Here is a 14,530-nt window from a genome sequence, read left to right as displayed (position 1 = left end):
AATTGTAAATGTTAACTCCAATTCAGCAATATTTTCAATACATGTCTTACGTGAGGTTTGACAAAAATACAATTTTCGTTAAGTCATTAAAAATTAACATACACAAATAACCAATTCTGGATCTGCTTAACAGGGAAGTTTGCAAATGGAAAATACGAACCCATCTAAGTGTATTTTTCGCTGCGTCACATGTGGACTGTCAAACCTCCCATGACAAGGAAGATTCTTACCAAGTCTGGTACTAAGCTGGTATGTCATTCCAGTTTTATACAAACACTTCCTGCCTCACCAACTGTTAGAACTTCTGATAAAGACACAGCACTACTTTAACTAGAAGTAAAAAAATGGCTGAGAAAGGGATTTTTTTTTTTTTTGGGGAAAACAAAAAAGTTTAAAACTTCCACCCTTTTTAAAAAAAAAAAAAACCCTTTTCTCCCCCTTTTTTTTTTTTTTGGGGAAAACAAAAAAGTTTAAAACTTCCACCCTTTTTAAAAAAAAAAAAAACCCTTTTCTCCCCCTTTTTTTTTTTTTTGGTGAAAGCAACAAAGTTTAGAACTTCCACACTTTTTAAAAAAAATAAAAACATTTAAAATACTTTTCAGGGAAAGAAAATTAAGTTGCACCAGTTAATAAGAATTACCAACACAGATACCCAGTTGCATTATTACTAGATGCTGGATACACAGTAAGTGTGGACTACTTGTTACTAATAGTGGGTTTGCAAGAAGCAGCCTCTAATACTTAACAGGGCGTTTTTATGAGTGCAGGTCTACAGCTCACCTGGGGATCAGTATGTCCTCTGCACTCATCCTTATTTGTGTCATACCGATCTAACCAGTAACCAAACACCGCAAAAGCAGCCTGGATGATTCAAACAATGCTTTGAAGCCAGAATAATTGATTTTGCTTTTGAGAACACGTTTTCTAATTAAGCAAAATAAGCTCTTTTTCCCAAAAAGACTCATGTTTCCTTGTGCAATTTCATATCAAGTTATACCCTTCCAAGTCTACCAAATAATCTGTCCTTAAATTCAAGTCAATTAACCAAACACATTTTGTACTTGTTCTATTTACTTGTTCACACAAGAACTGAACCAGACCAAATGAGAAATAAGTTAGAATTAATTTTGAGCAATTTATTCTCAAGTCATTACAGTGTTCAACCAGTTTGATGTATAAAGATGTCAGACATAAAAGTAAACAATGGGAAGCACACATATATTCTCATTCTGAAAGAAGACATGTTATATACACAGAAAAAAATGCAGCAAATATTAAGGTATTCAAAGTAATTCTTTGACAATTCAGATGTGACATATTTACAGGAAAAGTATAAGTTTTAAAATAATTAAATAATTTTCATAGTATTATAAAAGTATTGAGATAAATATTAGGAGACTCTGACAATCACAAGACCATTTCCCTGTGCTATTTTATACAAGGGTAGTTCTATAAAAAGTCCCAAAATAGAGCTAATATTTTGTCACTATGGAATATATCAAATTACCAATACCAAAATATGAACATGCAATGTAAAAGCTGTACCAAAGAAAACAGCATTAGGCTCCTGAAATGGCCAACTGTCTACACAAGATTTCTTAGGTGTGTTCATGAAAAAAGAGCTTTCTAAAGGAGCTGCTGTAATGGATGTATCTGCAGAGAAAGTGATAACTACTTAAAACCTTTTCATTCTATCATTCTCAAATGTAGCTGCAAAAAAGGAAAAACCTAAATACAACTTCTAAAAATATTAGCTTATGAATAAAAATGTTGAGTGGTGCATTCTTGATGCATTCGGATTTTTAAAGTGATGCTATGATAATTCTAGTATAATAGTAACCTCTGGACCCCACCACTGTAATAAGAAATCCACCCTCCCCTCTCTTTCTCAAACAAGAAGTCATCTTAGAAAATGAAAAGGAGAAACAGTGACATTTACGAATTCAAAACAACACAGTACTGTAATAGGGCAAAATATCATAAAAATAGCAGCATGTGAAATTCAAGACTATTTTCTTAAAGCAAATGTTTAAGAATGAACCGTAGAAACAGTACTTGGTCAAACTGGTCTATTACTCAACACCTGAAACTAACGATCTTTTAGAGAGGTGCTTATATTTATGATATCCCCACGATTAAATGTAAAGTCAAACGTGTTTTAAAACATATATTGCACAGATAGTAGAATAACAACATTCTGGTATCTCTAACACAAAATGGTATGTTATTTAGTACATTAACCTATGCTACTGAAAATTAATTTTACCCTAATTGTTTAAAACCAATCATGTAGGGGTTTTGAGCACATTAATCTCAAAATATTCCTAAACAAGATGAAAAAACACAGGCACTTGAATACAGGTTATTAGTGACAAAACACAGAGGTTACAATCGCATGACTAAGGGCAGTATGTCTTTACACATAAACTTGAGGTCTTTCACTGATCCAAATATAGAAATAAGAACCATTTTACAAAACTCTGACAAGAAAACCAGATCTCCAAGAAATTTCGTATCAAATAATTTTCACTGAATGAAGCAATGACTGCTGCACGTCTTGATTAAGCTTTTACAAATAAATGTCCAAGATACGGTTGTTTGAATTCTAATTCTCCCCTTTTCTCTACCCCAGTACAACACACGACCCTCACTAACTGTCCAATAATATCCTCTATGCAAAACTCACAGCTCACCTTGAGATCCAGAGCATCAAACATGGCTATCATTTCAAAACTGTCCACACTGCACTATAAATTTTACAGCACCACAGACGTCATGAGTTTAGATCCTTTTGTCTGGCAATATTCCATTCAATAATATTAACCGGTAAGAACGTGTAGAGATTGAACATTTAATTGGAAGTCACAGTAGCATTTTTAAAACAACCAAAATAATTAATAAGCATTTTTCATGTTTTAAATTGTGAAACATTTAAATTGTCAAATTCACCTGGAAAAAATATCACACACACTTTTATCATCCCAATGAGAACAAAGCTTCAGACAGCTGATACTGAGATACTTCGGGCTTTTCTTTCTTTTTTTCTTTTTTTAAAGAAACTGCATTGAGTTTGGCCACACCCTAGCTTCTTGGCTTACCAGCTTATAAAGAGAACATCGATGAGGCAGTATACTATATGCATTAAAGCCCCTTTCCCCTTTATCATCTTTGGCGAGAAGCCTCTTGAAAGGACACTGAGGGCGGATGAGGCGGGTCAGGCTCCACGTGCTTCCATCTCACACATCGCTGACTGGAAGGCTTGCGTCATCCAAGTCCACGGGGTCACAATCTTGTTCCTGAGGGCCATTTTCACTTTGAGGTTTTAGCAGAGCTTGTTCAGTCACTTTGGTAGCTGGTTCTCTTGGAGAGACAGTCTGGACCTTGAAGTTCCCTGGCTTGACCTTGGCAAGAGATTCGTAAAATCCTCGCTTCTCCATGGAAAAGCTTGAGACCAGAGAGTCGCTGCGAGAGGCTGTGGATCGCGGGGTGGCTGCTGTGGCACCGGCAGAGAGGAGAGCGTGTTTGGGTTCGGAAGGACAGCGGGAATGCTCCTGCAAAGAGGGGTGCTGATCAGACACGGGCAATCATTAACGGCAAGGCTAGTAACTCAGTGTGAGACTTTATTCTCTGAAAAACAAACAGAACAAAACACACACACACAGAGCAGAAGCATGAGCCATGCAGCATACATGTGCAAGTTCCTTCCCAAAGCAATGCATTTTTAGGAGTGAGTTTAGAGCGATGACAGCCAACAACCACTCCCAGTAAGAACACCAGTTCTTTTTTCTGAAGCCAAAGTTCGCAGCTCTGACGCTGAAGAGTCAGCCTAAATGGGAATGCAGTGTGCCAACTGCAACTGAACTGTGCTTAACAGGGGGCCTACCAGCTTTAACATTTTATTTAAGAGTTTATTCTCAATAAACACTAGGAATTATCCCCCACATTTTAGAAAGATTAAAAAGTGAAAATGCAGAATATAAAAATAAAAGGCCATTATCTCTTTAATAAGCAAAACTCAACATTTTTCAAACCTATTATTTTGGCTGGCAGCCTCCGAATTTAAGTTTTTGGTTCCCTGAATTTCACTGCAACCAATAATATCATAGTCTTTTCACTTCTTATTTAATTGCATTTATTTATTTTTGCATATGGCATATATTCATATGGTTTAAGATTTTAAAGGCAGAGAAGGGTACATATTTAAGCATTTATTAAAACTGTGGTGAAATAATTTCAGCTGTGAATATTAATTTCAATACGCTTCTAACTAAACCAAATCTGAAGACAGCCTGAAATATGACCATTCCAAATGCATTGCCATATAGGTCCTAGTATATTGTGTTCATTTGTGACATTAGTGGCTTTGAAAACAAAGTGCTACAAAACACTCCAGATTCCCATTAGATGGCTAAATTTCACCTGAGATTTAATACACCATGCACACTATACTAACGTAGAGTTTATCCAATGCATGTGCACCTGTGAGTTTGAGCAAACTGTTACCACAAAGGTGCATTTTAAGTGGTGTAGTATAAAAAATTTCAAAATACACGAAATACAGAAATTGTGGCAATTCAGTAAATTAAGCTTTAGTAGATATGACTTTTTAAATTAGTAAAGTTGTCTCTTTTTTTCATTATTTATTTATTAATATCCGTATCCAACTTGATGACTGTAGTGAAATAGTTTGCGTTAGTGCTGACAAAGTCAGTTATGATAACTGCAGAAGGCAGTTTAGTTAACTCAACTTTCCAGAATCAGTTGTTAAGTAGTGAGTAAGTCCGGGCCCTCTAGTAAGAAGGCACGTTTGCGTGAGAGCCCACATACGTGCTGCATTCCCCAGTTCTGGACGTATACCTCTGTATACAAGGATTCGACAGCCTTCTGGCCTGCCGCATCTGGAACACAGTGCAAAGCTAAGATTAGAGTTAACCTGTACTGGAGGAGGGGAAGAGAAAGTTCCGCTGATGGTTACAGCTTAGAGAGTCCAATCTGCCCCCACCACAAAGCACAAAACACAAACGCCCTTCTCCAACTTTTCCTCTTCCCAACAGACATTGTTTTTGCAGAGAGTCTCATACTTGACTGCTGAAAAGGTCACATAAAACACAGGCAGTTACAAAATTAACACCTATGAAAATAATTTCTGAGACATTCCAAACAGGATACAAGAAGAATAACTTTAAAAGTGAGGAAAATGGATTTGTATTTACTGATCTAGAGTCGTTTCTAACAAGAAACGATTAAAAGACAATATTACTGCAATACTAGAAATGCAGGAAAATACTGGAAGTGCAGACTACCCAGCATCAATGAGTCTAGATACTAAAGGCTCTCATGCTCCACGTTAGACCACCTTCTGCAGACCGATGTGCTGCATTTCAAGGCGCCTGAAAGTTTTTCATTCCTTAGGAGAATTTGTATTTTCAGATCAGAGATCAGTGACCAAAGTATTCCAAAGCTAAATCTTATTCCTATGATGAACTTGTACATGATAAATTAAAAAGTAAAGACATTTTCCTTACTGAGAATGTTTAGCTGTTTTAATTTTATTATTATACTACCAAAAAGATAATTAAGATAGTAAAAAGCAGCCTTTTAAATTAACCTAGTAAAAAATGAGAATGAAATGGAAAATACTGACTGAGAACACTAGATAATATTTAAAGTTCCAGCTGCTCAACTGTCTTGCAGCACTAGTGAGGCAAAAACCGAAACTGAAATTATAGGAAGCAAAAAGGAAACTGAGACCTTCACAAAACTGTGTAATGCTACAACTAAAGGTGCCTTACACGATTAGGCCAAATACCATACTAAGAATTGGCAAAATTATACCAAATCTGGACCTACTGACAAGTAAGAACTCCTAAAACAAAACAAGGAAATGTTCATTCTTTAGTTGCCCTGCTTGTGCATTTAAGACAATACAATGCACAGAAAGTTATGTATACATAACACTACAGGAAGCATTAAATTAGAAATGCATTATTTTTTTTGCAAGTCCAATTGGTATGAAAGTCAACATGCAGATAAATCTCAAAACAGAAAGAAACTGAAAGGATTAGGGGGAGAGGAAGAAAAATAACTTGACAGGATCAGGGGACCCAAGGGAGTATCACCCCAGAGAACAGGAAACATACAGAAGACGCTGATCTGCCAGGTCCCCGCTGTGCTACAATGGCACCAGAGACTGCTTTAATCCAACTGTGCATCTCTTCAGGGCTATCAGCCTAAGGGGAAGGAAGGATTCATTCAATTTTTCCTCAAAATCAGCTCCTATGTCTATAAATCCAATGTATTCATTTTGGTAATTAACAGTGTCAACAACAAAATCATTCTAAGGCAATGGTTTCCAAAACCTTTTAGAAATCACTTTTTTAAACCAGGTTTTGCTGGGTAACTCACAGAGATGTAAGTTGGGCATGTAATGTTTTAAGATGAGACACATCAAAAAGTGTCAATATGAATAATTATGGAGAGAAAACAAGAAGAGGAAGAAGTCAAAGAAAGACCTTCTCATTTCTACTGCTATATTGTTTGAATTTTCAAGATGAATATTTATGTAATTGTGCAGTTAAAAATCCACTGTGACATCATTTTATATGTTATTTTTCTAAAAATAATTTCTAGGGCTTCCCTGGTGGTGCAGTGGTTGAGAGTCCGCCTGCCGATGCAGGGGACACGGGTTTGTGCCCCAGTCCGGGAAGATCCCACGTGTCGCGGAGCAGCTGGGCCCGTGAGCCATGGCCACTGAGCCTGCGCGTCCGGAGCCTGTGCTCCGCAATGGGAGAGGCCACAACAGTGAGAGGCCTGCGTACCTCAAATAAATAAATAATAATAATAATTTCTAACAGTACCCTAAATCGTCATATTCCAAAGCATCATCTTCCTTGATAGGACCATGACTTCCAATGTGAATTAAAAACCTTACTATGACTTTAATCCAATTAAACAAGGCCCTCAGAGGGGTGGAGAGGTACTCCCCTTTACTTCTGGATTCTACTATCTAGTAGTTTAAAAATTTTAAAGATACAAGTAATATTTTTGAACCAATGATATTAACAAAGAGTTTTTAAAAGGAAAAACTCAAAGTAGGCGAAGGTAGAGTATACTTTCATTCACTACAAACAGGAGCCCCAGTCTAGAAGTCAATTTGGCAAAATAAAGAGGTTTAAAAAAGCTCACGCTCTGATAGTTATCCTCGATCTAAAAACGTAAAGAAGTAAGAAATTCAGGCAAATTTATGTACAAAATGTGCACTACCACGTTAAATCACAGTAAATGTACAAAAACCATGTAAATGAGTGATCAGTAACAGTACAGTAGAGAAACAGTTTAATTGTGGAACATTCATATAAGAGAGCATAGTTCTAAAAGGTTTTCAGAATTGGTTTTTTTTGTGTGTGTGTGGTACGCGGGCCTCTCACTGTTGTGGCCTCTCCCGTTGCGGAGCACAGGCTCTGGACGCGCAGGCCCAGCGGCCATGGCTCACGGGTCCAGCTGCTCTGCGGCATGTGGGATCTTCCCGGACCGGGGCATGAACCCGTGTCCCCTGCATCGGCAGGTGGACTCTCAACCACTGCGCCACCAGGGGAGCCCGAGAGAATTTTCAACGTAGAAAAAAATGACTATAATATAGTAAACAAATAGGATATAACACTATATTGATATCATATAATCCCATTTGTTATAAAAAGATATGCTCTAATAAAGGGAAAAAAAAAGAATGGTTGCCTGAATGTGGAATTCTATATGGTTTATAAAACATTTTTTCTTCCTATTTCTGTATTTTCTAAATTTTCTGCAATAAGCATATGTAATAACTTTTATAAAACAAAACCAAATGTTCTTTTAAAAAACTTCTAATCTAAATAAATGTGTTAAGTAAAAAGTGTATTTTAAACTTAAACATAGGATACTATCTACCATTAGTGAAATGATAAGATATACTGTGTACGTTTATTATGGATATTTGAGCCCCCCTTCTTATAAAATTACCAAAAGGTGACATAATTAAAATTCCAAAATATGTGCAAAAATAATCCAAATTGAAAGTACACTTAGCATCTAACTTAAATAGCATTTCCCTTCCTCCAAATAAAACTTAATTCCATCAAAGAATACCCCTATTGGCTGAACATATGACCTGCCAATAATCTTACATATAACATTTTTTATTAAATTGGCAATTATATTTGTCATATTTTTTGCTTATTTTTATGAGCAACACATTTATTTATGTTTACTTCACCTCTAAAATTATTTATTTCTTGTTAGGAGGATCTATAATCTCCAAAGAAGTATCCTACCTGCACATAGAAAGTTCGAGACGATGTTACAATTTCAAAGAGGTTGTCTCTCATCATTATGTCACTGTTAACAAAAAAAATTTTCCAATTGTACTTTAATAGCAGTTGTTTGATAGTTTCCTTTCACTTCTTTACCCAGTACCAAATATGTGTCAATGAGAAAATAAATATTAGAGATAAAATACCGATTTAATTGAGAAATACTAAGTGATCATTTTCCAATTTATTTTTGCATTAAGTTTTACATATTTTATATAGTTGTATGTATTTTTAGAAAGGTTCATAAAACAACTTTAAAATTCAAAGTTTTCAACTGTGAAGAAATCAGTTTGCTCAAAGAAACAATGGCACAGTTAACATTCTTATAAAGCTCTATTCTGCAGCAACCCTGAAATACTAGAATTAATAATACATCAATTTGTCAAATATGATAGCTGTTCACTTTAAATTTTGTCCTTTCCATTAATAAGCTTGAGAACTGTTTCCTAATTTGTAGTTTTCAAACAAAAAAATCTCAATACTCTGTTTCATCTGAAGGTTCTGAAAGTTTTAGCATAACCCACTAGCAATAACACAGAAAAATATCATCTGTAAGTACATCAATTAAACTAAGGAATTATACATTGTGTAATAAGTTGTGCCAGGCACCGAGTCAGAGGTGGTGCTTACCTCTGCTTACATTCCTGGACTTTATGAACCTCTTTAAGTGGTATTACGCGGAGAGGTTCCTTTTCCTGTCAAAAAAAGCAAATAAACAGATACATGACATATATTCTTAAAATGCTTTTAAGCATTAGTTGTTTTATTTAGAGGTCTATGCGAAAATCATGCTTCTTTCCTGAAGCACATCTAAGACATAAATCTACCTTCTTGAACCATCCAGCATCAGAATAGCTCAAACACTATAATCTGATACACACTGTGATTTGAAACAAGGAAACTGGCATATAACCCATGTTCACAGTATTTATGTGCTAAATGACAGTGTAGCTTATGAAAAACCATTAACCACCAGGCTTTTCCTTGGTGAACCTCTATATACCCAGTAAGTGGAGTACTTCCTATTTTGGAATGTTATTTTCATACAGAGGGTACCAGAGTAGTGAATACCCAGCTTCTTTGAGTTAAATTTGTCATTTTAGGAATATCACTTTTATATGAACACATCATTTTAACAAGCACAATTTATTAAACATTTACTAAGTGCCAGGACATCTGCTATGTTTTAAATGTGTTATCTCACTTTCCACAACCCTAGAATACATGCACTATTACTCACCTGAGGAAACAGGATTAACCATATTAAGTACCTCACCTAAGGTTACAAAACTAGATGTAAGGTTCACACGTAAGATATAACTAGCTCCTAGTTAGCACAGTACTTACAGTAAACATTTCATGAAATACTATACACTGTATTTCACTGAAAACGACACCATGAGTTTAAGACATACCATTACTTTATGCAAGTACTAAGAAAATAATTAAACCATGGCTGAACACTTTTTTAAAACCAAAATCTATTTTTTAAGTTTTAGAAAATAACTCATTTACAGGTAAGCTCTAGGATGGCCTCTTCATCTGCGTGGCTCTGGCCGCCCACACTGGCTGCCACTCCAGACACTCCTTCCTGCTCCTGCACCACCACCAGGGACACCTGCACTGATGTGCCTCGCCTAGAAAATTTACATCTGAATTGTAAGGAACGGATGGGAGGAAAAGAGGGAAAACAGGGTGACGAAGGATCCCCCAATTTTTAAGTTTCTTTACATATTACAGATATTAATGTTTTATCTGTGATATGTTATTAAATATTTTCTCCAGTTTTTGTCTGCTGAAATCTTTTATACCTACTGAAAGAAACTTAAATTCTTATCTTTCAGAGAAACATACAAAAATATTTACAGATGAAATGATATGCCTAATATTTGCTTCAAAATAGGAAGGGAGAACTAGGTGGTGGTACAGAAGAAACAAAACTAGTCACGTGTTGATAATTATGAGATCTGGGTGATAGCTATATAGGGGTTCAGAATACTATTCTATTTACTTTATGTTCAAACTTTTCCATGATCAAAATGTTTTGTAAAAGAGCCCTTTTATACTTTATACATCAACTTTTATCATATATTATCCTTGAGCATATATAAAAATATATAGGCAAAATAAATGGGTTAAGGTTTTTTAAAACCTCACATTCAGATCCCAGCTCACTTTCTGACTAGAAGCCATCAATCGCAGTGTTTTTCACTCCATACTATTCTCTGGGCCAGAAAGAACACTGGTGATACTACAGCATCTCCTAAGAATCTCCCACTGTGTCCCTGAGATTTTCTTCCAGCTGCCAGCACCCTTTTCTGCAGGTTTTGATGCTGGTGTCTTCTGGTCTTACCCAAAGGTGCTGTGCACACACAGGCAATGACAACACAGCACAGCTGCTGCCTGGCTCCCTCACCTTCAGCATCCCTAAGAGACCTGAAGATTTCAGAAATGTTAAAATGGGGGGAGGGGATGTGCATCTTAGTAACTGATAAAGGTCAATAATTATATTTAAAGTGTTCAGCTTTATCTGTGTTTGCTAAATACTTAACATATTCCTGAATACACATAATATAATTTCCCTACCTCCTATGACAGTTCAAGTATTCTTTCATCTCAAACTTTATAGCATAATATCCACATGCAGGTTTTCAAATTATAGTAAATATTTCTATAATAGTGCTTGTCTCATTATAACTACTGTGGATGACAAGGGGACATGTCAATTTCTCTGGTAAAACTGAACTCCTGAAGGCCAGACATCACTGACTGCCCTCTTTATTCCCAGTTCCCAGTGCACCAGGGCCATGGAGAGCTCAATGAACGTCTGGTGCAGGAAGGACTCCTCCCAGAGGACTGGCATTAACCGAAAGCAACGAATCAACCTGCCGACCAAGCACAAGGGTAGCTTCTGAGACACCAAGGCTGGTACTTTTTGAACCAAATAACTACTGCTTCCAACTGAGGCTCTTAGGTTTTGAAGTCTAAGAAAGGGTCCCATGCTAAAATGGCTATTCTTGTTATGCTATGTCATTTTTTTATTCATTCAAAAACACTTATTATTTTCTAAGTACCAGGTGCTGTGTTCATAAAAGGGTGCAAAAGAGAATCTTTGCTCTCAAGAAGCTCATGCAATTAACTGGTAAAGACAAGTATGCAAACAATTACAAAACACAGTGGGAAGTATCATGACAGATGTGGGCATCAGCTTCCATGTATGTAAAGAGAAGCCGCGAAAGCCAGAGTCCAAAAGCCTTCCAGAAGAACAGACACCAGAGATGAATCTGAAAATATTCCCTTCCTATTCTCCAGTGCTCTGTCGTCCAATAGAGTAGCCACTAGCTATGTGCAACTACTTGAATTTAAATTAACGAATACCAGATACAACCGGCTTTAATTTTAAAGTTAAATACAGTCAGGCTCCTCAGTCACACTAGCCATAGTTCCAGTGCTCAAGAGCCACATGTAACCAGCAGACGTGGCCAATGCAGATAATGGAACATTCCCATCAGTGCAGAGTTCAGCTGGACAGTGCTGTTCTGGTACCGTCATTCAAATAAAACATATGGTTCCCCCCTCAAATGTCCCATAAAAAGAAGAGGTAGAATCGCACTCAATTTATCCAACAATCTATTGCAGAACTCAGTCACGACAGGAGTATTTTAAATAAGGATGTTACTCAAACAAGTGAAAGACGGACCTTCAATCTTTGATTCTACCTTCAGATAGGACAAAAATATCTTATATGAAGAAACTTAAAAGTCAATCTGAAATAGAAAGAAAATATCAAGAGAGGGCAGGGAAGAGAAGGCAGAAATCAGAGGGTCAAATGTTGACTTTCAGAGACTTAATTCCTTCTACCACCTCCTCCAATGCCTTCAGAGGAAATCTGTAGACTGAGGGGTTCTGATATTTTTAATTCTTTCAAGTTAGAATGCCTTTGAAGATACACTTTTTATTTAAGATGTATTTAACAAAAATATCATTAACCAAAAGCATCACAACAAAATAAACTGAACTGCACATACCTCTCAAAACCAGAATTCAGTTATTTTAAAAATAGAAAACAGGACAAGAAATTATATAATCACCACAGTGTAACACTTGTCAAACATTTTTAAAGCAACATTCATGACTCAGCAACATACCAGTTCAGATTTGAAGTAGCCTATTGTGTTTTCATCCAATTGAAAATATCTTCTCTTCCAGTTTTTCATCTATCAGAGATGAACACAGACATAAAACTTCTGTTTCTAAGAATGTCAAATGTTAATAACAACTTAATTATTCTGATATGAACCCACAATCAGAAATGTCAAGCACTGGAAAACCTTACTACCATCCCTTAGTGAGGAGATATAGGAAATTTCATCTCTTTTGCTACTCAGGCCTTGAACTCCTAATTCAACTCTGATGGCTGGCTTTCAGCTCTTACTGTATGATTTTATAATATGGTCTTATTTTTTTTATGCTCTAAAAGTTAAAAAAAAAAAAAGCACTTCCCCATCCCCCACAAAGTAAATGCTACCAAGAGTTCAACAGCAAGCACAGGAAATGTTGTTAAACCACAGCAAGCTTCTCATCTGTAAAATGCATGAATCCTTCTACAGGTACTTTATAATACTAAGAAGGAAAGCAACACGTATTTAATAAAGTGAATATGCTTTGTACAAATATCTTCTGTCAATGAAATACAGCTTTTGTGAAAGTACTTCAATATCTCTAAGGGTTAGTTAGTATTTTGGATTTAAGAGTAAAACAAAAAGAAAGGAATGTCTCTTTAAAAGCCCTAATTAACACTCGACCTGATGAGAATTCTGATTTTACCCGTAGACATGCTGGAATGAAAAACCTTCAGCCCTTACCTTCATTTCCCTTAGCCTAAAGAAGATCACACAATTAGGGCTGAAAGAACCTTCCTCTGTCTGACCTAAGCTAATCAGACTTGCCAGAAGCGATGTGAGGTCAAGCAGAACCGCCAGTAGACATTTAAGTACCTCTTTACTCACAGAAATTTTTTAAATTTTATTTTTAAACTTTGAAGTTTATTTTCTCATGAAAGTCTATAGATTTAGTTCACATTTTAGAAAGGTATTCTGGATTCATAAACACTGGTAAATTTACTTGCTCTTCCCACAATTCACCATTATGGATCTGGTTGTGTGAGAATATCTGGGCCAAGACGGAATAGCTCTTACTAAGGACCAGGTGCTATGCTAAGTGCTTTTTATTTATATCTTTCAAAAAAGACCTCTGGGTGGTAGGTTTTATAATATAATTTTCCATAAAAAGAAACTGAGAGCCTGAGAGGTTAAGTAAGTAGCCCAAGGTCTCAGTGTTTTCAACTGGGGTCGCCCAACCCCGAATCAAGTAAGTGATCCTTCCACACCCTGCTCCCCTGGTCTCCCCTTTCCTGCCAATCTCCCTACTAGAGCTCCCTTTCCCTGACCTATTCCCAAGGGGGGTAAAAAAATCAACAGAAAAACTTTCTGGAATAAATTTAAGCTGTTAGGAAGCTCAGTTAAAATTGAAGGTTAGTGGTAATAAGCATTAACTTATCCAGCCACCCACAGACCAAGAAAATAATAGCACTGAGTTTTGAACACAGAATAACCCCTATTCTACCCGAGGACTCCTGGTCAGTAAGCTGGTCTTTCACTTTGGATCTTTCAAAAAACAAAGCAAACCCTAACCCTAACCCATTTTGAGAGTTTACTAATATATACTCATTTTTCATTACTTCACATATTTTGTTAAACTACTCACCACTGCTCCTTGTTTTACACAATATCCAGCTTTGATAACGGCACTATCTGAAGATGGTTTAGGAGTAAAGTAAGGAAGATGGCTTTGTGACCGCTTCAAATTATTTCTGTCAATACTTTCACCACATTCATTTACTTCTTCTTTCTAAAATGAAGCAAAATAAAGATATTCCTTTTTTGCTTGTTTACCTTCAAAGCATACTTGTAGTTCACAGTGTCATTCTAGTAGAATAATCTTAAAATCTATCTTAGTTCAGTTAGAAACACGGATCTTGGAGTAAAGAGTTTTCTAATTAATTTGAGATACTTAATCATAACTTTCAATACCACTGATTAAACCACAGATTTCTATTTCTCTTTTTCTGCAAAAGTCCTGCCACCAGTGTTTTTTGGTTTTTGTTTTGCTGGGGGGGGGGG

The 14,530-nt window shown here is 36.2% G+C and overlaps 1 protein-coding gene across 5 annotated transcripts in view; it reads right to left on the bottom strand.

The window, feature by feature from the left end:
• Nucleotides 1–1,111: 1,111 nt before the first annotated feature.
• The window catches only part of PLEKHA1 (pleckstrin homology domain containing A1), a 42,389-nt gene continuing 28,970 nt past the window's right edge, over nt 1,112–14,530 (bottom strand). For 2 of the 5 annotated variants that reach the window (XM_024755967.1, XM_024755972.1), the window contains 6 exons: nt 14,115–14,258; nt 12,497–12,565; nt 8,979–9,043; nt 8,310–8,373; nt 6,141–6,230; nt 1,112–3,551 (listed from right to left, as the gene is read on the bottom strand). In XM_024755967.1, coding sequence (XP_024611735.1) covers nt 3,237–3,551; nt 6,141–6,230; nt 8,310–8,373; nt 8,979–9,043; nt 12,497–12,565; nt 14,115–14,258 — 747 coding nt within the window. In that variant the 3' untranslated portion in view covers nt 1,112–3,236. Of the gene's footprint in view, nt 3,628–4,827; nt 4,899–6,140; nt 6,231–8,309; nt 8,374–8,978; nt 9,044–12,496; nt 12,566–14,114; nt 14,259–14,530 lie in introns of all 5 variants that reach the window. The other 3 variants (XM_024755968.1, XM_024755969.1, XM_024755971.1) reach the window with 3 other exon arrangements.

This window comes from Neophocaena asiaeorientalis, unplaced genomic scaffold (assembly GCF_003031525.2).
Source record: "Neophocaena asiaeorientalis asiaeorientalis breed wild unplaced genomic scaffold, Neophocaena_asiaeorientalis_V1.1 scaffold85, whole genome shotgun sequence".
Taxonomy (NCBI): Eukaryota; Metazoa; Chordata; class Mammalia; order Artiodactyla; family Phocoenidae; genus Neophocaena; species Neophocaena asiaeorientalis.
This window is presented reverse-complemented; position numbering and strand designations above follow the sequence as displayed.